This window comes from Candoia aspera, chromosome 7 (genome assembly GCF_035149785.1).
Source record: "Candoia aspera isolate rCanAsp1 chromosome 7, rCanAsp1.hap2, whole genome shotgun sequence".
In the NCBI taxonomy this organism is placed as follows: domain Eukaryota; kingdom Metazoa; phylum Chordata; class Lepidosauria; order Squamata; family Boidae; genus Candoia; species Candoia aspera.
Genome location: NC_086159.1, coordinates 20913297 through 20937249, shown reverse-complemented (window position 1 = coordinate 20937249; position 23953 = coordinate 20913297). Strand labels below are relative to the sequence as shown.

General features: G+C 40.8%; 1 protein-coding gene across 2 annotated transcripts in view; it reads right to left on the bottom strand.

The window, feature by feature from the left end:
* Window positions 1-270: 270 nt before the first annotated feature.
* SLC37A3 (solute carrier family 37 member 3) overlaps window positions 271-23953 on the bottom strand; it is a 36143-nt gene continuing 12460 nt past the window's right edge. For both annotated transcript variants that reach the window (XM_063309550.1, XM_063309551.1), the window contains exons 5-15: window positions 22184-22267; window positions 21222-21367; window positions 19815-19911; window positions 19477-19561; window positions 16463-16662; window positions 15399-15540; window positions 14758-14859; window positions 13437-13484; window positions 12601-12752; window positions 6521-6586; window positions 271-4852 (exon numbers count right to left, since the gene is read on the bottom strand). In XM_063309550.1, the coding sequence (XP_063165620.1) occupies window positions 4760-4852; window positions 6521-6586; window positions 12601-12752; window positions 13437-13484; window positions 14758-14859; window positions 15399-15540; window positions 16463-16662; window positions 19477-19561; window positions 19815-19911; window positions 21222-21367; window positions 22184-22267 (1215 nt within the window). In that variant the 3' untranslated portion in view covers window positions 271-4759. The remainder of the gene's footprint in view (window positions 4853-6520; window positions 6587-12600; window positions 12753-13436; window positions 13485-14757; window positions 14860-15398; window positions 15541-16462; window positions 16663-19476; window positions 19562-19814; window positions 19912-21221; window positions 21368-22183; window positions 22268-23953) is intronic.

Below are 23953 nucleotides of genomic sequence, written 5' to 3'. Positions count from 1 at the left end.
CCATGTCTCTTCTAGTCCCTGATCATCTTCTCAGAGACCCACCTTTTAATACATTTTATATATGTTCCTTCAACATTTAGGGGCACTGAGCATAAGCTATTAGGATGATCATGATCCCCCACCCACCCTGTGTGGAAAAATGTCCATTTATGGAAACTGATCCTTTTTACAGCTTTTTAAATATGCTTTGTTTTATGGTCAACACAACAAGCCCTGAGATGAGGAAAAGCATCATTGATTGTAAATCAAAAATAAAAAGCACATACAGAATTTTTCTGTTGCCAAAAATAATTTAATAAAGTCAAACTCAATGGGACAATTGACAGCGTTTCTTTTTCTCCTACTTACTTTCACAGAGAATCTTAAGTGGAAATACATAAGATCGAGGAAGGAAGCATCTACAGTGTTACCAAGAACAGTGTTTCATAGCACCCCAAGATGAGTTTGTTACGGACAGCCTTTATTTTTTATTCATTCATTCAATTTATATGGCCGCCCATCTCAAATACCTGTGGGCAGCTAACTTGGCTCTTTGCAAGGAAAATTCTGTAAACTTTTTTATTGTGTTTGCTGACATGAACAATTTATATTAAAGCTTACAGCTATCCAGGCTAAAGGCAAACAAACATTGCCAATGTGGTAGAAATAGTTTGAATATACATGAGTTGCACTCCATGCACATATTTCAGACAAAGACAATCTGCATTGAAACCAATTCTACTGTACCCTGGAACAGACTTTGGCAAACCTGGAACCTTTCACATGCATTGAACTACAGCTCATATAACTTTTGGCTATGCTGGTGAAGACAATGGGAGCCATAGCCTAACATTTCAAGGGTGCCAGATCAGGGGATTGCTCCTTCAGAGTATTGGCCAGGCTTCACGCCCAGTCAGCCAAGAAATCAGTATAGACTGAGATCTCACAGTTTGATTCAAGGACGTGATTATAAAGTTTCCTGTTCTTCTCTCACAGTGATAACATGCAGGAAGGGTGGTCTCTCTGGCTCCCTCCCATAAAGCTAACCAGAAGTGAGAAAAGTGATTGTGTCCCAAAATCTGGAAAAGCTTCTTTATCTAGGGCAGGGCTAGATTTCAGAACATGTTGCTTTCATGATAAAATCAAACTATTTAAGCATAATTTTTAAGAAAGCACTTTAGTGATTAAAAACAAAAGTCAGAGGTTGAGGGCATCTCTCTTCAAGGTAAGCCACAAAAGAGTTGATGCCACAACTTAGTGGAAAGGAGCAAGGAAAAAAAAGTAAAGTTCGCATTCTGCTCTTGGAGTGGATTTCTAATTTAAAAGTAAAGAAGAAAAGTCCCTCTTCCCAGGTGTGTGTGTGTTTTTTAATGCCCATAAATTAGGCTATTGTATATCAAAGGACAGTGGAATAGAGCAGCACTACAGGAAGAGAACACACAAAACAGTAAAGCAACACAATTAAGAGGCTCTTAAGTTATCAAGAATGTTTCACTTACAGCAGCCACAACATGATTTTAAAAATCTACATAAACATATACATTTTAAAAAGAAACTAATCATTAAGTACATATAAAGATGTTTTTGAAAAACAAAAACAAGAATTTCTTCCCTTCAAATTCACAGTTAACTTAGTGTTCTTTCCATCTCAATCTCAATAGCAACAAAACACTAGAAATTCAGGGTCAAGGTGACATCCAGGTCAGCAGGTAAAAAGTAGTTTTCAAAATTGGGTTGAGGATCCCAGCACCCTAAAGAAGCTCATTTTGTACTTTTAATCCAATTTACGGTTCTCAAGGGCTGGATCTGAACAACAGATTACTTCATTTTTAAATTAACCAATTTTCTGAGTTCTCACAATATACTGAACCATGAACTAAAAGGCTATGTTTGCACAACATATTGACCCACAAAAATGAAACTTCAGCTACATGCATGCAGTGGCACAATGCACTTTCAGTAAAGGATGATACGGTGATACTTCCATCATCCACAGACATGTTTGAATCTGGATAAATGTGTTGTGTGAACCCAGCCACTAAGGTCTCTGAGCCTGAGCTGAAGATTATGTACAAAATTTTCCCCCAGTTTTCAGCTACAGAGCCGCTGGCTAGACCAGACAATAGTGCTCCAAAAATCCATCCCTTGTGTACAGTGGGAATCAAGAGCATGCCTTGTTTATTAAACATTCAAGTGGGGTCTAAAGAATAAGGTCTGTGGGAACACAACTGCAGAATACATAAAATACAGGATAGCACCATTGTTATCCCACATAAACATTGGGAATTGACTGCTTGATGCACATCAGATTTCATGACTGTATGTTCTACATCAGAGTCAGCAAGCATTTTAGGCAGGAGATATTATCTCAAGAACTCATGCTGTGTCAGGTGCTAAAAATAATGTTTTAAAAATGCCCAAAATCTTACATAATTTTGGGCAAGAATACCAAGAGCTTATACAATTTGATGATTTCTCAAGATTTTGGCTGTTTAAAATCAAACATTTTGCATTTAATTTTGGGATTCCGTGGATGCCATCGAGTGCAGCATTGCTAATGCAGCACTGTCTGGAAATTTCTGGAATATGTGAAGATGAATCTTGTACAATAGATAGATTACAGGAAGACAGATATCATCTGATCCAACCCAAAATCATTGAATTTGTAAGGCAGGACTATACATTAATATGTAATACAAGTGCTCAAAACAGCAGCCCTATATTTATGTCTTACTTTCTCAATATCATCTTCTAGTTCAAACTGCCTCATTATACCAAAGATTTCTGTATTCATGCCATAATGAGTCCTAGATTTGATTGCATGAAGCTGATCTAGAGGCTAAAGACAAGGGGAAAACTAACCAAGGCAGCTTTGTTTTTTGGGGAATAGCTATGCACATTTTGTAATGACAAGCTCTGCCCACAGAATGCCTTTGGTGAGGATCATAGATTGTATAATTATAGAGTCTTAAGGAAGGAAGGATCAGGCTTAGGGAGTCCTTAAAGAGAAATCAAGAGGTCTCTGCCTATCTAGAGGTGACCAATGATCTCCAGTGTATATAGTAAGCAGTCTCAAAGGATGATAATTATTTCTTTACTTTTGATCATCTGCTCAAACCTATTTAAAAAATTAACAAAAATGTAAGCATTCTAATAAAAACTTGATTACTACCCCTCTGTATGAAATAGTTGGCTCTGCACATCTCCAGAGACTCAGCTTGTTTTCACACAGTTAAGAGAAGATAAAAATCAAGTATGGAATGCAGTTGCTCTGTTAGAGAAAGTTAAATTAACATGAACATCTGGATAGGACAAACATTTGGAGATCAACAAAAACCCTACAAATGTTCTTTTTACATGAAGACACAAAGGATTTGAGCTGCTTTAATAGTACCCTAAAAAAAATATGCAGTTCGGGAACTACCAAAAAGCTGTCATTGGTACAATCAGTTTGCAAAAACCAGCAGTGGATTGGCCCAAGCTGCTCTGAAATGCTCTTTTGATACTAAAAGGTAGAAATGTGTTCCCCCTTCACCAAATTAAAATGCAAAGTGTGTTGCCCTTTTCTTCTGTTTGGCAGCTTTTTAGTGTCCGGATATAGCACAAAGACCCAGACTTACTACAGTACAAACAAAACACAAGGGCCGGTTTATGTAAAAGCAACAGCATCATGTGGCGAAACTTTTTCTTGATGATTCCACTTCAATTTGCAAGTGGGGGAAGACCATTAATCTGAATTTCCCCCTTTGTAAATAGCATTATCTTCAATTGGTACAAGGATGTGTAATATGTGGTTCTCCTGGTGCTGCTGAACTCCAATTCTCATCAGCCCTAGCCAGCAGAGCCAATGGGGAGACATAAAGGGACCTGAAGCTTGAGAGTATCCAGAAGACCACAGGATTTTCACCAATAAATGAGCACAATAGGAAGAAAGCAAGTATAGTAAATCCTCTGTTTAATGGATCTCAAATGCAATGGACAAAATATGTTGGATATGGATTTTTGTCTGAATTTCAGGCAAGATCAGAATTCATCCCAAACAATGGATCAAGTCAGCACAGGCAATGTTTGCTGCTTCTGCATAGGCATGTTTTTTTCTGCATATCTGTAAACAGATAGTTAGTTGATCAGTTAGTGGTTATCTCAAACTCTTTCACAAGAGTTGGTGCTCAGGTGACTGTATTTTGTAAGAAAAGGTATAAATATTTACACTTTTAGGTTTAGCCTTTACCTACGGCTTCATAGGTAAAGGCTATCCTGAGCACTTATTGTTATTACCATAATCTCATGTATGGGCACATTTTGGACTTGAATGATCCCATTTAGCTTTAATAGACACCCCTTTCCCCTGCCCTGGCCCCTATCCATTAAATCAAGGGTTTACTATACAAATGCTTTTTCTAGGCACAGCCACTTTCGGCTTTCAAGGAGCTTTCTCCCACACAAGCCCAGTGTTTTACCCCTTGATCTTGATAATGACATAAACTGGCCCTGGAAACAAGAGGTAAAAATCAAAGAGGAAACATCTCTCTCTGGTACGCTCTTTAAGCCTTCCAAGCAAACAGCTAGATCTTTCCGAGTTGCGGGTTTCCATAGTGTTATCTTCAGATGGGATTCAGATGTCAACTTTTCAGCAATGAATCTATTGGTGGCCATTTCTAAACAGTTTTTAAGCAGATCCAATGTTTGTGGATGTAAATAAAGAAATGAATGTGAAAGGCCTGAAGTTCCAAGTTCCCCCTCCCCTTGAAAAAGTCCACTAAATAGAAAAGAGAAGGGGTCATCCAGCCAACCTGCGCAAGCGCCTCTGTACAAGGAGCGTACTGATTTCCTTCACTATCAAAGGCATGATGAAGAGCACCGTTAAACTGGTCTGCAAAAAGAAATATATCAAGGGCTTGAAGGTAGATGCACAATGTGGTTCAGTACAATTGTGATACTAGCTTTAGAGGTTATCAAACACACTACACAGGCAGATCCTGATTTGCCATCACATGTACACCTATAGGGAAATGCTTTATACTTGATCAGTCTATTTGTCCACATGGCCCAATATTGCTTGTTTTGATGGCAGCAGCCATGCAAGGAGCGTGGCAGATGTTGCCTACCATCCATCTGATCCATTTTCTACTGGAGGCACAGAAGTGTGGCCAAAATCAGTTCTGCTTCAGCCATGCTTTATAGCTCATCTAGTAAAGATGAAGTGCCTAGAAGCTATCCTATGTCTTCTCCAATTTGGCAAGACAACAGCATGGTTTCTGTGACTTCTCCTGGATTGTGGAAGGCATGCACTAGTCAAACTACTATCATTCTGCATGAAGAAATAGTTAACATAAGGACAAGAGGCTTCTCCAGTTGAGACCCACACCTATGATCACTGAATGGCAAGGCCAGTGAAAACTGCATCTAGCTCCAGACTGGATTCAATTCCCCACCCTTACTTTAACTGATGGCCATTCCCCACAAATGCACAGCTGTATATCTTTCTGGTGAGTGAACTTCTCTGATATTCCCACTTCACATTTTTAGCTCAGCTTTCCTAACCCAGATATGTGGACCACAACTCAAAGAATGCCCCAGCCAGCACATGGCTATTGCTGAGAATTCTGATAGTTGAAATCCATGCTTGGAGGGCACCCACACTGAGGAAACCTGTTTTAGGTGCACTTAGAGATTTTATAGTACACTCCTATATGCATTTATTCAGGGGTCTAAGTAGCCCACTCCCTTGAAATGTGTTCAGGCCTTTATTGTATGGCACAATCTTCAAATACAGTCTGTTGAGAGGGCAAACCAACTGCAGACTAAAAATTACTCCCATAATTAATTAGGACACAGATCAACCCCTAGGTTGCCATCTCAATTTCACATGTTGAACAGCCTGCAGCATATGAAGAAATGGCATACAATGCATTACAGTTGCTGTTTTTGTCAATCAAATTCATTCATACAAATGCTATCTCATGTGAAATTGAGGAGATACAATCCTTGCAAGATAAAAAGGCAAGAAAGTTAAACTAAACTGAAAATATATTGAAAACTTCTCTTAAGATTTGACAGTCCTTCCTTCTTCTTTGGATAAACTTAAGTGATGTGCTTAAATTATGTGTTCATTCTCCTTACTTAAAATATTAAAAAGTTCACCTACATCTGTTTCCCTCAAGAAATACCATCAGCAGCTGCATGGGAACCAAGGGACTGGACACCAGCCAGCCCTTAGCACAGTGTTTCTCAACCTTGGCAACTTTAAGATAGGTGGATTTCAACTCCCAGAATTCCTTAACCAGCATGCTTACCTCTGCCCTTATCTTATTGGGGCCATGATCATATCATCCATCCATCCATCCATCTTAGAAGAAATTCCCATTGGCCTAAATGGGGTAGTGTATTGTATTGCATTCCAGCACTGCAGTTTAACTTAATGCTAAGCCAGGAGTTTTAACCTGCTTGCTTAACAAATTCATATCTGGATATTTTTTCTTTTTGTATCTTGGAGGGGAGGGGTATAATCTAAAATTTTTTAAAAATAATGTCTTCTTACCATCACAATGAAGAAATAGAAAACTTGCATCCATCCCAACTTCTCCTGGATCAAAGATACTAAGTACTAGAAGGAAAGGAGACACAGTAAGTCTAGGTCCTTAACAGAATGCATAATATAGATCAGTGTTTCTCAACCTTGGCAACTTCAAGCTGTGTAGACTTCAACTCCCAGAATTCCCTAGCCAGCCATGCTGGCTGGGGAATTCTTTTAAGCTGAAGCCCACACAGCTTGAAGTTGCCAAGGCTGAGAAACACTGATATAGATTGATTCCTCTTTTCTTATCACTTTGTCTATGCGTACACATATCTATATATCTGTAGACATATACAAAGACACACACAGAGACCTTGCCCTCCCCTTTGTCTACGTAATTTTTCAATATTAGAAAAACCTTCACACACATTTCTTTTCCAAGGTAGACTAATGCAAGCTCTACTCCATCACATCTGAAGCACAGTAGGTAGGAGAAAACTGGCACACAAATCTAAATCTTTATGAGAATATCAAACAGCATGCTTGAAAATGTGTCTTATAATCATCAAAGCAGGAGAAAGGTTCTCCTTCTCCTGAAAGTCCCTTTTAAAAGCTAAGCACCAGAAATGATATAGCAACAGAGCTATGCAAGCCTCTCCAGAGAAAGAAGCTGCTGAAGAATCCCACCTTTCTCCTCCCCATGGCTGAACCTATCAACGAGAGAAGCAGGGCAGAGACTGACAAGGAGGCCCAAGAGGGAAAGTGGCCCTTAAGGTGCCCCAGCCAGGAGCTGTTGAGATCTTTAAAGAAAAAGCAGTCAGGCTTTAACTTCAATGCTGCTTTGATTTTAATATCCAATGGATAGATGTTCTGCTGCTGAGGTCTGCACATTTCACAAGGTTTATTATTCTATTACATTATGTTTTTATTGGATTTTTATTGTTGCAGGCTCCCGGGGGACAGCTTCTGCCTTTCAAAGGTGGCCTAGCAAAACAACAAATAAACTGTTCCCTCTAAGTCCAACACTGCCTTCTTCGACTTCCACAGGGTCAGAGAGGTGATCTCACACCAAATGCTGCCTCCTTTAATGAGAGACTGGCATTGCCACCCTTTGGGGAAGGGCTGCTCTCCCCCTATACTATCTCCACACTCCTCCAAATTTCTTTTTAATTAAAGGAGAGAGAGAGAGAGGGGCACATAAAGTAGCAAAAATTAAATCAGAATGGGAAAAAAAAAACTTCACATAACTGCTGACTGGAATCAGGCAGCCTCAATTATATAAATAATTTGGCACTAAACCTGAATGGCTGAAAAGATAGGTGCTCGGGCACCAAGAGTGTCATGAGTACTGATGGCAAGCTGGAAGGGGCCCCTATCCAGGGGGGAAAACGCATGCGTAGTACTGAGGAATTAAGCAGCCATTCAAAGAGACACAGATCAGACCCGCCTTGACATTTGGGGTTTGTCTGTCTGGGTTTTTCCCACGCTTCTTCAGTTTGTTAGGACTGATGGCCTAACAGTCAGAAATCAGGCTGAGATGAGGAGTAGGTCTCTAGTGTTTATTACTGCTACATAAGACAGAATCCTAACAAACTGAAGAAGCGTGGGAAAAACCCAGATAGACAAACCCCAAATGTCAAGGCGGGTCTGATCTGTGTCTCTTTGAATGGCTGCTTAATTCCTCAGTACTACGCATGCATTTTCCCCCCTGGATAGAGGCCCCCTCCTGCTCGCCATCAGTACTCATGACAAAGAGTTAGAAATGATAAATTTAATAGGGCTAGCAGCCTAAACAGGCTAGACAGTTGCACACTAGCTCAAAACAGTCATGGTTACTTTTGCATGGAAATTGCACTTTTACTTGGGATATTTTCTGTATAAGGCTTCTGCTTTCATCCCCCTCCATAAATCACATTAAATGGTTCTAGTGAGATTTTGCCCCAAAGTGCACCCATTTCCACCACTTCCTCCTTGGCACGTTTATGTCTCCTATGTTGTATTGTTTAAGGCTCTCCCTTTTCTGACAAGTTCAACGTATTCCTGATGCTTACTTCCCACTAGGGGAGACAGCCCAGTTTGTGGAATCTCAGCTGGTTGCTATGGTGATATACTGTCACAGATAACAGCAATCTTAGGTAGAGAAGGAAGTAGAGGATACAATTTGTCAGACACAAAGCCCTCATGAATAAAGGAAGTTCAAAAAAATTGGAGAACGGCAATGGCAAGGTATAATGAATTCTAGAGAAGGTACGCCATTGTTATCTTCACACAATGGCCAGCCTTATAGCTTTGAAAAGCACCGTGTTGCTTCCAGGTCACAAGGCAAAGGATTAGTAATTTCTGAGAGCAAAACCATTCCGGAGTCAGCAGAAAGGCAAGAGGAATTCCACACTGCTATGCTCCCCCAGATCAGCATTGCCAATACATTGTTGTAACATCCCCCAAAGCCAATTTCAGGGAGATACCATTTCCAGCCCCAGCACATAAAAGGAGCTAATGGGAGAATGGACTTTGTCCATCCTCTGACAACAGGATGAGGTACTTTGCAGGTGAGCAATGCAGCAGGCTAGCGATGCAGGTAAACAGCTCCTACGCCAGCCCATTTGAGTTCTCTAAAGGCACATGATTAAAAAAGCAAAGTTGATGCATTGTGAAACTGCTGTGATAAAGCATTTTCACAGGAATGACCATGCCCCAACCGAGATGTCAAAGAAGGCAATAAATAAAGATAAATACAGATTGTTTTTATTCATTTATTTACATATTTCCTGCTATTTATAGCCTACCCTATTCTCAAGACTTGCTTGGCCATTGTAGAAAACTACATCAAAAGTGGGACGGAGAACCTGGGCCTGCTTACAGCTGTGGGTTACAATTCTACACTGGGAGTGGAGAACACCCTGTTCTTCACAAAGCACTAAACCACAGTGGGACTTGCTTGTTCTTGGATAAGTGTCATTTGTGAACTCACACATTAGGGCTTCATATTTTGCATGAAGCAGGCCACTTTGACTTATTCAATAGACCATAAGTTTTTTAAAAAGTGGCTTCATTTCCTGCCTATCTGATAGAAATACGACCTGTGAATGGTGTCATCTTAGATTTACTAAGAAGCTATTAAAACAAATGAGCAGGAGTTGGAATTGGCTGCAGGCATCACCAGTGAAAAATGAATATCTTTAATTTTGGGAGGGGCTGGTTAATTTTAATTCTATTTATAATATTTAAATATGGCTTCCTTCCCAGTCCTTTTACATCTTTCCCTCATCTCTCCATAAGGGTTATTCTCCCTTTTTTCCACCTTCCCAACATAGTTACTAATTGTTCTCTCTATCCTGTTTTTTTCTAGTTCTGCGTTTGGTATTTCTGCTAGAAGATGGGAGGGAAGCATGCACTGGGCTCTTCCTCCAGCAGACCAGTGCATTCCCATCTTGCATAAACAGGGCATGATGCTCCCTTCTATATATCTGATACAGAAATGAATAAGGCAAGCAATAAGTATAGAAACATAGTAGAAAGTGGAATGATTTATACCTCCATCTTCCTGGACAGCAACTGTGCTAGACATGCAAGTAAGGCACAATTTACATGCACAGGACAACATGCAAAGTTGGCTCTCCTTGTGCATCACCCTCCCTCCCACTCCTTAATAGGCTGGGAAGAGAAATGCAATTGCCATAGGGGAGATCTGCTGAAGAGCAGGCTTTCAAAAGTGTGAGTTAGCAGACTACAAAATCCACTGTTTTGTAAAAAAAAGTTAGCAGGGGGATCAGGATTGGAATTTGACTGCAGCAGTTTGAATATCCTCTGGATACACTGAAGGTGTATGAGAGTCACCCATGCGCTCTATTGAATACATGCTTTCACAGGCATAAAGGAACCCAATCACTGAAATCACGAGATGCATTACACCTCTTTTAGTACTATCAACATCATATGAAAAAAGGATTCCATATTTCAACATCTTGTGCCAGTTCCATTTACTTCTTTTAACACTGCCTTTATTTCTCTGAACTGCCATTAGAAGGATTTGTAAGATTTTGTAATATACTTTCCTTTTTGATGTTAACAGTTAGCTGTTTTGCAACTTTTCTTTTTCTTCTTCCTCTATGATTTATACAGCCATTTACCAACAGTGCACTTGGGCAGCTTATAAGAGAAGCACTGACATACAACTAATAACTACAAATATTTGAAAAGCTCTATTAAAAGGAGCATATAACTTTCCATCCTGGCAAAGAACAATAACATGATTTCATAGCTCAGATTACTAGGCAGAGCCTATACTGAGAGAGCCCAGATTTCATTTCTTTAAAATCCAAGTTGCTTAAAAGACCTGGCCCCGAAAAAATGGAACAGAACATACTACAAAGACATCCAGAGGATGCCACTGATTAGAAAGAATTCTTGGACCTACATCTCCCTTTTATCTGGGTGGCTCCAGAGAACACTACCTGGGAATTCAAGGAGAGACGACTAACTGCACAAGCAGAGCAGAAAACATTCTGGAAGGAATAATGTACCCAGCCAGTCCTGAAAATAGACCACTAGCATACATTTGTTTCCTTTGTTTTCTTGGCCCTTTTACAACACATCCACAATTATTTGCAGCATTAAATTAGAGACTGGCAAATCTTTGGCCTGGGGACCACAGGGAACACGGCCAGTGATGTAAGGCTAACAACGATCCATTCATGGAATAAGAACTATCTCCACATGAATATCTTCTCCATCATGGAGACTTAGGTCAATTTCAGAGCCTGCTCAAATGCAGAAGATGGGGATAGAGCCTTTTTAGTTGTGGCACCACAGCAGTGGGGAATACTCTTCTGAACAAGACTACAAAAGCATGGGCTCTTCTGTAAAGCATGCAGAGGACCTATATGGAGTCTGAAGTATCCTCCACTGGTCTATTACCATTCTGCTTTCCAACAGATTTACTGTATATTTCAATCTATTATGTGTTGCAGTGTTTTGTGAATAGTTGTTAGCTGCCTTCAAGATCTTAAGAGCCATCTAACAGCAGCATAAGAGTGAGTGAGTGAGTGAATGTATCAGTGTTTCTCAACCTTGGCAACTTCAAGATGTGTGGACTTCAACTCCCAGAATTCTGAGAGTTGAAGTCCACACATCTTAAAGTTGCCAAGGTTGAGAAACACAGACAGACAGATAAAAAAAAAAAGAGTCCTATTCCAATCTATAAAAGCTTCCTATACTGGGCACCAAAAACTGCTCCTTAATTTCCAAGGAGCAATCCAGCAAGCAACCATAGATTCAAATTTAGGCAGGCAACATAGGGTGACTAGCAGCAAAGTAAAATTACGAGGCGGGGTGAATGGATTTCCATTCTCTTGCATATCACTTGGGCTTTGAGGGAATACTAGAATTTTTTTCAAAGAATTTTGGAAAAAAGGAAAAGTAATTTCAAGTTTATTTCATTTACAATTGCAGTAACTGTGCCACATGATAAGAACAGTCTTGCTAGATCTAGTCTAGTCCAGGATTGTTCCTGATGGTCCCCGCCTATATCCTTATTGGAACAGCAATCTGCTTTTATTAATTTCCAGCAACCTTCAGTGAGAAGCAGCTCCTGAGTTTAGTGGCAACACAGAGCCATCATGTCTAATCCCAATGACTGTGTTATCATCCAGGAATTTGCCTAATTCCTCTTACAGAACCATCTCATTTGGGGCTCATCACTACAATTTAACTTTATAGCACTACGTGACACATGAAGAACTTCCTTTTATTGCTTCTATGTCTCCTACCATTCAGCTTCACTGGATGGTCCCTGGTTTACTATGGAGAAAAATCATTTTGTAAAACTTTATTAGGCCTCCTATCACTCATTTTTCTAAACTAAAGTCCCCAAATAAATCATGTGTTCTCTTAGGGGAGCTCTCATCTAGGTTGCCCTTTTTTCCTTATCTTTTTTGAGATGTAACAAACATAACTATCAATACATGCTTTGATGAAATGTTGGTGAAAAGAAAAGCCTGCCAGGTCTCAAATTTTCAAGAAACAAAACCTGTGCTTTAAAGATTGCAGGGTATCAGCTCCTTCATTGCAATAATGGTCCTGAAGGCTTTTCACATCCATCTCACCTGACCCACAGCAGCCCCAATACTGCCGGTGCCATCCACAATCCCCGTCACAGTTGCAAGAGCCTCACTGCTTCCTTTTATCACCTCCTGATGCCCCAGGTCTGCAGAAATGGCAGAGCTGATCATGTTGGAAGGGCCTCCAATGAAAAAGCCTACAAAACATCAAAAGGAGAATGCAGCCAAGAATCAGAACACAGAAGAGGTGGGCTCTGTTTCCAATACAAAGCCAGATGATCTCAATGTGAACCTGTAATGCTGCCACTTAGCCAAAGGAAGCTATCCAAGAACCAGGCCATGCATGCATCCAAACACTGGCACAAATAGTTGAAGTGTGCTGATATGGTTTACAATCACTGTGTTCAGCAAGATGTAAAAGTCTAGTCTATTATCTATTCAAGAATCTCGCTCACACTTTTCTCATTGCTAAGTTTTCACGGACTAGTGTACCCCTAGTAAATGGCAAATATATATGCACATATGTGTTTGCCCCCTCCCCCAAAGGCTGCTGATTGTCAACTTCTGAAAGAAGGAAAAACAAGATTTACAATATTCCCTGATTGCTATGGCAGAAGAGTCTTGTGACACACTAGACACTAAATTATTGCTTCATACTTGCAGTAAACCATGTTTTAATTACTGAATAACCCACTTGGTTATAGAACATGCTAAGTTATAAACCTGCTAGGTTACAAATAACAGTGGCTGGGTTCACCTAACACACTAAGCCAAGACCAACAAACCAGATTATGCCTTGATAAAACATTGGAACAAGCCAAGATGTGACATTATGAAAACAGATCTTCTTTAGGGTTCCTCCAAACATGCTGATCTTTTACCTGTAGTTGCCATGATAACTGCATTGATAGGCTTGCTATTTGGGGAACCTATGGAAACAAAGAAAAGGTCTCTTTGCCACAGATAAAAAGTTCAGGAAGAGATAAAAGCTGATTTTAAAAGACACTTTTCGAAATTATGTGCTTGCATGATACGTTAACAGTGCCTTAATCTTCTGCTGCAAAAGAGTGTTCCTTAAACTTTGCCTTCCCTGATGGTTAAGTCTGTTTCTCTCTCAAAACCAGGTGAACTCTGCAACAAGCAGAAAGATGAGGAAGGCAAGAGAAGTTCTGTGCTTGCTGTATTCAGTTAAGGCCATAGTTGAATTGCTGGAGTAATTCTGGATCAATAAAACTTTGATTTGTTTGAATCTCCCTGAGCTGGAATAGAACATTTAGCAAGGCAGCCAAGAACATTGGACTGAAAGGACCTTAGCCTCTCATAGATGAACCTACCAAACTGGAGGGAACTGCTTGTTCCCAACCTTTCTGAAAGCAACAATTCAGCAAAAGTGTTTTGCCAAGGATTGATCTAATGAAGCAACATGGCCAAGAGTGAGTTAGAGAAGCTGCTTAAGACAAGGCAGAAGAATATTTTAACATCCACATCAGGAAGAGCAGTTGAGAGAGATTGGGGGACTCTCTATGAGATACATTATTCCAAAATTATAACCAGGTGTTGCTTTGTTCAACGCTCTAACCTAGAAAGGGGCAAATCAGAAGAAAGAAATTGAGAAAAGGGCAACTTCTAGAAACTCAATTCTAGAAATAGATTACAGGGAGCCAGCAAAATGGTAGAAGCAAGGAATTTCATCTAATGCTTATGATACTCCAAAGCCTTAATTGCCCTAACAGCTGAGCACTAGCAATACCGTGACTCTTCACTTGTGCCCATCCCACAGCTTTAGAAGACATGGGCTGAACACAGGCAGTGCTCAAATAAACATACATCTGCGCAAGCACGGATAGCTCCCTCTACTGGCAAAGGACATTCTCCTTTTCTTGTTCACTCAAAACACACAATGCAATCACTCAGTTTGTGGGCCTCAAAGAAGCACCTGGCTGACCACTAATGGAACCAGGATGTTGGCTGCAGAGTCTTACCCATCCAGCTTATTGAGCAGGGTCCTTGTAATTTCTTTTTTTAAGGTAACAGAGAATGCTACCTCTTATTAAACTCAAAAGCACAGTCAATTGTAACCCATTTCAATTACTGCTTTAATAAAGAAAACAGGGCCACCCTATGTTTAGAGCATGGTAAGATACGGAGGCTAGACCCAAGCTCATGCTACAAAACCTATCTCCTGTGTAGGAAAATACTCACGGCTGTATCCAAAGAGAGATACAATAGCCAAGATGAGGCTAACAGCTAATACAGGAGCTCTTTTTTGTAGCACATCAGAGATAAAACCTTGAATGGTACCACCTGTAGAAATAAAAGGAATGCAGTCCTTTCCGGTTAGGTGCACAGAAAACAGCCTACCATAACAGATCATGATCACTATAAGTGAAACCAAAGATCAGAGTTTATTACTTTAAAGCACAACTGGTTATAAAGTTGTCTGCCTGGTTTTTATACATCGTCTTGACTAGGGGATTCTCCAGCCGCTATTCTACACCATCATTTTCCAGTTTTGGTGTTCTCCGTATGTGAGGACCTAGAGCTCCAGGCTGCCCAGCCAGCAATACCACTGCTAAGAATTCTGGGAGTTGAAGTCGGGAGAGCACCCAAGTGTGGGAAAGCTGCCATAGGCAACTTGACATCCTCCAGATCCTTTGGGCTACAACACCCACAATCACTTTGCCTGCCAGTAGCTATTTAATTGGTAGACAAGTGGTGTCTACTTAGTTTCAGACTAGAATTCCCACCCACAACCTGCCCTGACACATCCTGTTCTAATCTCATGAGGAACAGAAGATGAAATGTAACAACAAAACGGGTTTGTCTTTTATTCATAGTCATACCTATAATGCCTCCAACATCATACCAGATTGAGAGCTTGTCAGCGTCTGCTTCCTTCCAACCAAAATTGTTGCTGAGATAGAAAGGCAGCCAGAAGAAGAAGGAGTAGTTTACTAGCTTCAGGCAAGCATAGGCCAAGGAATACTGAAACAAATAAATACCAACCCCATTCCCAAAGAAAAGGTGTTAGAATCAAAACGATCCTCGCTGAGCTAGCATGGCTCTGTAATTCCATAACACACAGAGTGTCAGATCTTGAATGGGAAAACCTGACCCTCTCCCATTAGGAGACACGCTGGGTGACCTGGAGGCAGTTACTGCCTCTCAGTCTAACCTATTCCACTAGTGTGAGAAAAAAATAGGAAGCACTGCCTGGCCTTCTTGAAGAATTTCTTCCAACTGCAGAATTAGTGATGCTGTCTTCTCTCACAAGGTCTATACAGCATTCTTTAGTATTGACTAGGTTAGTGTTTCTCAATCTCAGCAACTTTAAGAAGTGTGATAACTCCCAGAATTCTGGCTGGGGAATTCTGGGAATTGAAGATCACACATCCTAAAGTCGCTGAGACTGAGAAATACTTGGATCAGGTAAACTTTAGGGGCAGGTAGACACTTTTGGAAGTCTCACAGTATGCAATGGCATTTTCATGGGTGATGTGCGCACAGCCAGTCACAAATCACACATCGACAAGAAAGCAAATTAATTAGGTTGCTCACCACCCCAAGATGTTGTCTACCACATCACTTCTGTCTTTTTTCTGGGCAGGTTGGTACATTCCTAAACTAAGAATTGGGCTGCAGCCATCCAGTGTTTCACTTTCTTGGATTGCCTCTTGGCCTATGTGGGCTCTAGAGGTATTCCTAGAAATAAAAATTATGCTTAAGAGCATGCTAGCTTCTGTCTTTACTTAATTAAAAATATCTTAACTAAAAATGTCAGAGGGGAAAAGAAGACCATGGGGCACCAAGGAAGGTGTCCCTAGGAATACTAGTGCCTGCCGATACCATGCTATCTTGGCTGCCATAAAAATATATCACTGTAAGGTGATGATAACAACATCCGTACCAATATGACACCAGGTAAACAACAAGCCTGAAAAAATCCAATGGCCGGGGATGGAGTGTTTGTACTACTGCTTAAGTCTGAAGCCTGAATGGAATAATTCTGATCGTCAAAATCTTCATTCTCGTTGCTGCCAATTAATGGCTCACTGGCATCTTCTTCGGCAGCATTACCATCACCTTCTTTGCCAACTTCAGGGAGGCCTAGGAGAAAGCACAGAAATGCAACTTAAAAAGAAAGGAAGGGAGAATCCCCTCTCCCTGTGCCTCTTCCTTTGAGCTATTGTTCCTCCCTTCTGATTCAGCTCCCTTGCTCTCTCCCATACCTTGGTCCTCCTCTTCCTTCGGCTTACTAATGCTTCTAGATGGTGCTCTGCAGAATTGCCAGTTTCTATCCCTGGTCTTCTAGCGCTCTCGAAAGAATCCTGTCTGATCCCGACATTGACTCTGTCTGCTGTGTGTGTCTGGCCATTAGTTGGAAGACACAACAAATTAATGCACTCCCTGTTGGGCTGCAGTCAGACTTCTCCAACTGCAAGACTGATATCACTACTTGCAGTGCTGGCTGGATGTCAAAGCTAGGACCCTTGACTCTACCAGCTGCAGTTCTAATGGGGAGATGGGGCTGGAAGAAAGATGCACCATAATAGGCTTTTACAATCCAGTTTCAGCCTCTGAACAAATTAGCTCTTTGCAACTTTTTCAGCTTCCTCTGCAAGCATAAATATGTAAGTGTCCATATATCCCTTTACAGACACCATCACCGAACTTGCCAGCTCCTAACACTGAAAGGCTTTTTAGTAATCAGAAAGAAAAGTAGACTGAAATAATGCAAACATCCTGCTCTTATACCTCATTAGCAGCCACTCCACCTAGTTGCACCTGAGTGGCAAGAGGTGAACAACAAATCCCTCTTCTCAAGTTTAGGTGGAATCAGCTGCTCTTTGGCTCCTCCCTTCCAGAGCTGCCTCCCTTTGTAAAAACTGGGATCCACCTGGGAGAGAGACAGGCAGCACTGCAAGGATCCCTCCATCAGATCAGCTAGCACCAACTACATGGCAGTCTGGCTCACAGGACACTCTTTCCATCTGGCCACTGGTTGTGCAAGAGTATGATAATTGTCTTCTTCCCACATAAGTCCTTTTTTTTACATTTAGGATGTAAGATATTTTAGAACTTATAAACCACCTTTTTATGTATACAGAAGGTGGCATATAACACCCACAACCCAGATTCACTGCAGAGACCTGCACACCAGCTAATCCATAGAGACCTTACAGCAGGATGGAAATCCCATCCCTATCAGTTGTATTCAGTGTTTCCTGTTGCCTCAGTCCATAAGCAGCACTTGCCAAAATGTTTCAGGCTTTGCAGCTGAAAGGCACAGAGCCCTCTTTAAAGTGCTTCACACTTTATCTGCCGCCTGGAGGTATTATGAGCAGAAAATCAAGCCTAAGGAAGCTGCTCTAAAGAACAGAATTCAAGTGTGATAAATGTGAACCCACTCTGAAGTGGTCTACAGGGCCACAGCAGCTCCATTAAAGATTGGTTCTCTAGTGTAAGTCATCAGCCCGGTTTCAGATGTTGCATTCCAAATGCTACTTGCATGGGGTCCTAACAGGGCCTAACTTGGATATACACACAACCTCCCAGAAGCCATACTCTTCACTTTAAGTCTGCTAGGGAGCTAACTGATTATACTGTACATGGCTGGATATTATTTATTTTTATTCTGCCCCTCAACTGAAGAAGGTCCTGGAATCTCCAAAAATAAACAGTACTATGACAGATACAACATAAAAAGGAAAAGGACTTGGAGGGAGGTAGAAAAAAAAATCTCGGGCACGGATTCTAAATTGCAAACTTCTTAAAACAAACTATAGCTCATGGAGGAGTCGTCAAAGAAAGCTGGTCTCTCACCAATAAACTGGCCCTGCTGCTTTCTCTTCCCTCAGCTGAGCCTGATGAAGTAACTTCTGATCAACCCAATGGTGGAAGGGCTAGCTTCTCAGGTTCTGCTTCTCTTCTCTCAGTCTGATTCAGTGGGGCCCTGTTACACCACAATCACAGTGACCCACTTCAAAGGCAGTTATGCTGATTATGGCAAAAGCCCTTTACAGTTTGGACCACAATGCAGTGGCATCTACAGCAGACTTTGAAGATACCAAAATGACATGTATGCTGTCATCATCAGACAAATGTCACCATTATGGATTTGCATCCTGCTACCTCACATACATACAAAGTCACTGCATTGGTGTGATGACATTGTCAAGCATGTGTTGTCATTTGCCCCCTTCCTCACACCATGGGTACACCCATGGCTGAAGGATGCTTCCTCAAATGAGCCTGAGTTCAGAAATCCTCAACAGAAGCCCTTTTTGTATTCCAAGGTCACAATCAGAAAGACCTGCCAGAGTGATTGGACTCGTCTGTGGCTACCCCCTAACTTTGGAATTCCCAGCAAAAAGAACAATAGCATGTCCCCTCTGTGGTTCATCAATTAAAGTGCAAAGTTCACCATTTTTATGAAAGCCTCTGGTTATCAGGGATTCTAACACACCATGGTTGGTAGGATTCATTGTTCTCATGCTTTTACCTAGGTTTCAGTTCAAATCTTCCCATAGCAAGAGGGTCTTTTCATGTTAGAAACAGCAGTTTCATGCTTGAAATGGAACATTTTGCCAAGTGGAATGTTGATACCTTTTTATTATTGCTGCATTATTGCTGTTGTTTTTCTTAGTCATGAAGTTCAAGAGTGTCATTCTATGTATGGGTATGCTATTTTTTTCTTCTGTTGACCAACTTGGAATTGTTATAAAGGCAGGATAAAAATATTTTAAATTAAAAAAAACAACCTTGCTCTTAATGCCCGTATCTAGCAAGGTTTTTAATATTTAATATGGATTTTGAGTGGATTGCCGAGTCAACAATTAACTATGCACTTCTTGCAATTTTGGGACATGGGTTTGCAAGTAGCAAAGACAAAAAAAAATGTGAAATGGTACTTCTACTTACCTACTTCTCTGGGAGAAATCACAAGGCCAAAAAAGACGATAACTCCTCCAACAAACTGTACTGATGCAGTCACCAAGAAGGCATACTGAAAGGGAAGAAGCCAGGGTAGATATTTCATGGGTGGCTCTTGGGTTTTCTCATCTTAAGTCAAGCAATTAATGCTCCCTTTCTAGGTATTTTATTTTTGCTTGTATGGGAAATCCCCACATGTTTTATTGCAAACCAGAGAAAACCTTTGATAAGTTCAATCCATAAAAACACACAATTCATGCTCAACTTCATAAAATATGACTGGCTCCAATCCAGTTAGAAGGACAATGGCAGGAAGCTGCGCTCACCTCATAGCCATACTGCAGAACCGAGGAGGCAAGAAATGCTCCAAGGATATTGCCCACTGATGCACAGGCACTCCAGAGCCCAAAAACAAATCCTCTCCTGGGTATGAAATAAAAAAGAAGATTAAGTTGGTTGATAACTCAGAGGTAAAAAAGTCATTTTAAAACTCACTTCCCTCAAACAAAATTGCCTGCATGAGTTAAGTTTTTACAAGTCAACTCATTAGGACTATCACAAAATTGCTACGTTAAAGAAATTACCCATATACTAGCTATTCATTTCTGCTCCCTACTTCTACATGGCCATAGCAACCATTCTCAGCTGTTTAAAACTAAATCATTTCATTAGCCAGTCAGCCATCCTTCCATCCATCCACACCTGTAAAACAAGACCAGAACTGTAATCAAATTTTAAAGATCTAGGAAAATAAAAAGTGAAGAACCTTCTAATGGAAAGGTTTTAATTCAAAGCACCTCAAAATATTCTGGGTAGAATAGTACAGCAAGTGTATTATCATGCTGTGTCTTGTCTTTATTTGAGTATACACCACACTTTTCAGACCCAGAAGGGCACAACTGAAAATAATGGATTTAAGAATTAGAGAAGGATGAAAAGCCATCATCTGGATTTTTTAAAAAAGCAGTCAGTTTTGGTACTGCCGAGTTGCACCACTCCTGCAAGAGCTGCACTGAGTGTTTCTGAGTGCAATTCAAGGTGCTGGCTGATACTTTGAAGTCCCACGTAGTCCAGAGCCTGAGCATCTAAGATACCACCCTTCCATAGATTCCCTCCATTCAACCCAGGTGGCCAAAGGGTCCATACCTAACAGAAGTGGAGTGGGAGTGGGAGTGGGCTCAGCAGTGAGCATTCTCAGTGGCAGGTCCCCTCCTGTGCAACAGCTTGTCCCCTGAGGTAAGGATGGTTCTCACACATAGCCATACATAGAGATATTTCCAGGCATATTTATCTATACACACATACACACAAAACACATACTTCTGTTATAACCCTTTACATTCTTAATAGTATACTATTTATTGTTGCTGTTATTTTAAGATCTGTAGACCACCTAGAGTCCATGAGGATTGAGGCAGTAGATGAACCTCATACTTAAATAATTGCACACTTGCAGTCAATGCTTGTTAAATTTGCTGATGCTTTCAAAAAGGACAACCAGCCTAATGTCCTTATAAATAGGGGAAAGTACAGTTTAACGTTTTCACCTTGGCAGAAAGGCAGCCCTACAAGCTTTGATCACACGGCCAGGGCCAGTGTGTTCAGTAAACAAAGCAATGTGGACGCATAGGCAACACAGGCTTAACAGGAAGAGGAGCCTTGCAAAATAACCACACAGCGGAGAGGCAAGCCACTAAAAATACACACAAGGAGAAGAACCAACATTTGCATACCCAGCTTTGCCAAACCAGTTTCCCATGACAGCTACCACACAGGGCCAGCCAGTGGACTGCAGCAAGCCGTTCACAATCCACAGACAGCAGTAGAACCACTTGTTGTAGAAACGCAGCCATTCAGTGACAGTGCCAAACACAAACACCTAAAAAGAAACAACAAGAAGAAAATGTCGTATCAATCCCAAATTAGTCTAGCAAATAAATCCCCAATGGTTTCTAGCCGTGCTGCATGTTATTTATAGGCTACAAGTTAAAGGTTTCTCTATCCAGGCACCTTGAAATGATTTTTGCTCATCATAGGAAACCAAGCAAATAGCTATTCACAATTCTAGGAATAGGAACCAAATGCTTTCAGAGAATATAAGGCAGAAGGGAAAACCATCCACAATTTAAATAAGGACTGGCCTAAGAGAAAGAAGGGATGTCACTCACATGGTACGCCCTAATAACTCAGGCATTTAGACACATCTCTATTACAGCAAGACAACTAATTCTAGTAATTATGTCCTTTTCTATGTCTGACACCGAAATGAAAACTGGATTTTTCCAAGTATAAGCTTCAGCGTACAGAAGCTTGCACATCAGAAATTCTTTAAAAAAACAAAGAGCACCCTGCACAACACAACAGCAACTATAATTTGCAATACAACGGTTTCAGCAACAAGTGTCCTAGTCCATTTCCTGTTTTGCTCTCAAGAATATTTTTGAACAAGCTAAAATCTCAAGAATATTTTATCAAACTAATGAATCATTTGGCTATAGGATGCGATCTCCAGTATCGATAGCATAAAATATGTTCAATCCATGCATTCTTGTTATAAAACGGAAGATCCTACATAGTTTCTTGAATGCAGTATCTTCATTTTACTTAGAAGTGATTTCTGAGGCAATGTTACAGAAATTCAAAGTCAAATACTACAGAGATAACGTATTTTCCCAACTGTGATCTCCCAACTTACCACTACGGCAGAGGAGCACATCCCAAATGCCAGAACCCAACGCATGTTCAAGCGATCCCCAACAACACCACTAACAAAGAGGCCCTAAAATCAGAGGGTATTTTATTCAGTAAGAGTCAGCTGAAGAAAGTTATGATAGCCAATAAAACTGTTTTAAGGGCATATTTGTCATAATATCATACAATTCAGATAAGGCTGATCTCAAACCCTGTCACATTAACAACTACTTGACTACGCAACTTATTGACTGCCATTGACCCAATATTATTGGCATGATGAACTGCTATTGAGCCCACCATCTCTCAGAGGAGAATGCTAAGGCCCAAGAGGAAAAGCAGCAGAAAAACATGCTCAAGGAACAACTTGTTCCCATTTCTTGTTTTCTGAGAACATGACCACCAATACAAAAATGGAAAATACTACACCACTGTGAAATATTTGGGGGGAATGAGACAGGTATGCTTTAATATATGATTTTGCCCACTTGAAAGATGCATCAAGATTTTTATACAAGGAAATGAGAGCACTCAAAAATTACTGTTCCTGTGTAGACCACACATTGATTTTCCCAAACTGATGCTGGTCCAAAGTATGGGGCTGCCTTGGCAGCAAACGATGCAGTTGTAACCAATGTGGTGGAGTGGTTAAGTTGTTGGATTGCAACGAAGGAGACTAAGTTCAAATCCAAGCTTTCCTAGTCGTGGAAACTCATTCTCTGTTGGGGCTGTTATTGTGGGAAAAAAGGGAGGAGGGAGCACTGGGTATGCCCCCTTGAGCTCCTGAACAAAAGGTGGGATATAAATCTAGCAAATAAATAAATAAGCTCTACTAGAAGGAATGAATCAGGGAAGGCTGCTGTAGACAGCCTGGAGGTTGTTGTTTCCTTTTCGTGTCTGTTTTTTGGCACAGCATAAATAGTCAATACCATTTGGTTGCACTTAAAAATTATACAAAGTTAACTAGATTTTGGCTGGTTTCACATATGGTAATATGCTGTAATGTGGTTTCTTTGGCTCTGGCATACTGTGTTATGGAAACCTAACTGTACAGGTAGTCTTCACTTAACAACCATTTGTTTAGTGGCAGTTCGGACTTATGATGGTGCTGAAAAAAACAACTTACAACCAGTACTCACACTTACAACCATCACAGCATCCCCACGGTCACGTGATCACGATTTGGACGCTTGGCAACCAGTTCACATTTATGACCGTCGCAGCGTCCAGTGGTCACGTGATCGCTATTTGCGACCTTCCCAGCCGGCTTCTGGCAAGCAAAATCAATGGGGAACCATGTGATTTGCTTAACGACCATGTGGTTTGCTTAACCCCATGATGATTCGCTTAATGACCTCCACGAAAAAAGTCAGGAACTCAGGATGGATTCACTTAATGACCACTTCACTTAGCAACCAAAATTCTGGTCCCAATTGTGGTTCTTAAGCAAGGACTACCTGTATGAACCATGGTTTTGTAGCTTAATGTGCCACACAAACCCAACCTGTTGCAGCTTATTGAGCAAACTATGATGAAATAACTCAAAGTTTAGCACTACGAGCTAATAAGGGACAATAAATATAGCCTTCCAATGAAGTTAGCATGGAATCTTTGCTCAGTGGTGAAGCTTATACTTTGCATGCAAAAGATCCCATGTTCAATTATTTGCAGAACTAAGAAAGGCTCTTGACTAAAACAAGTTATCCATCTCCCGTCAATTCTAGCAATGTAAGATTGTCTAGACTGAACTCCAGCTCTCATGAATTCTAGCCAG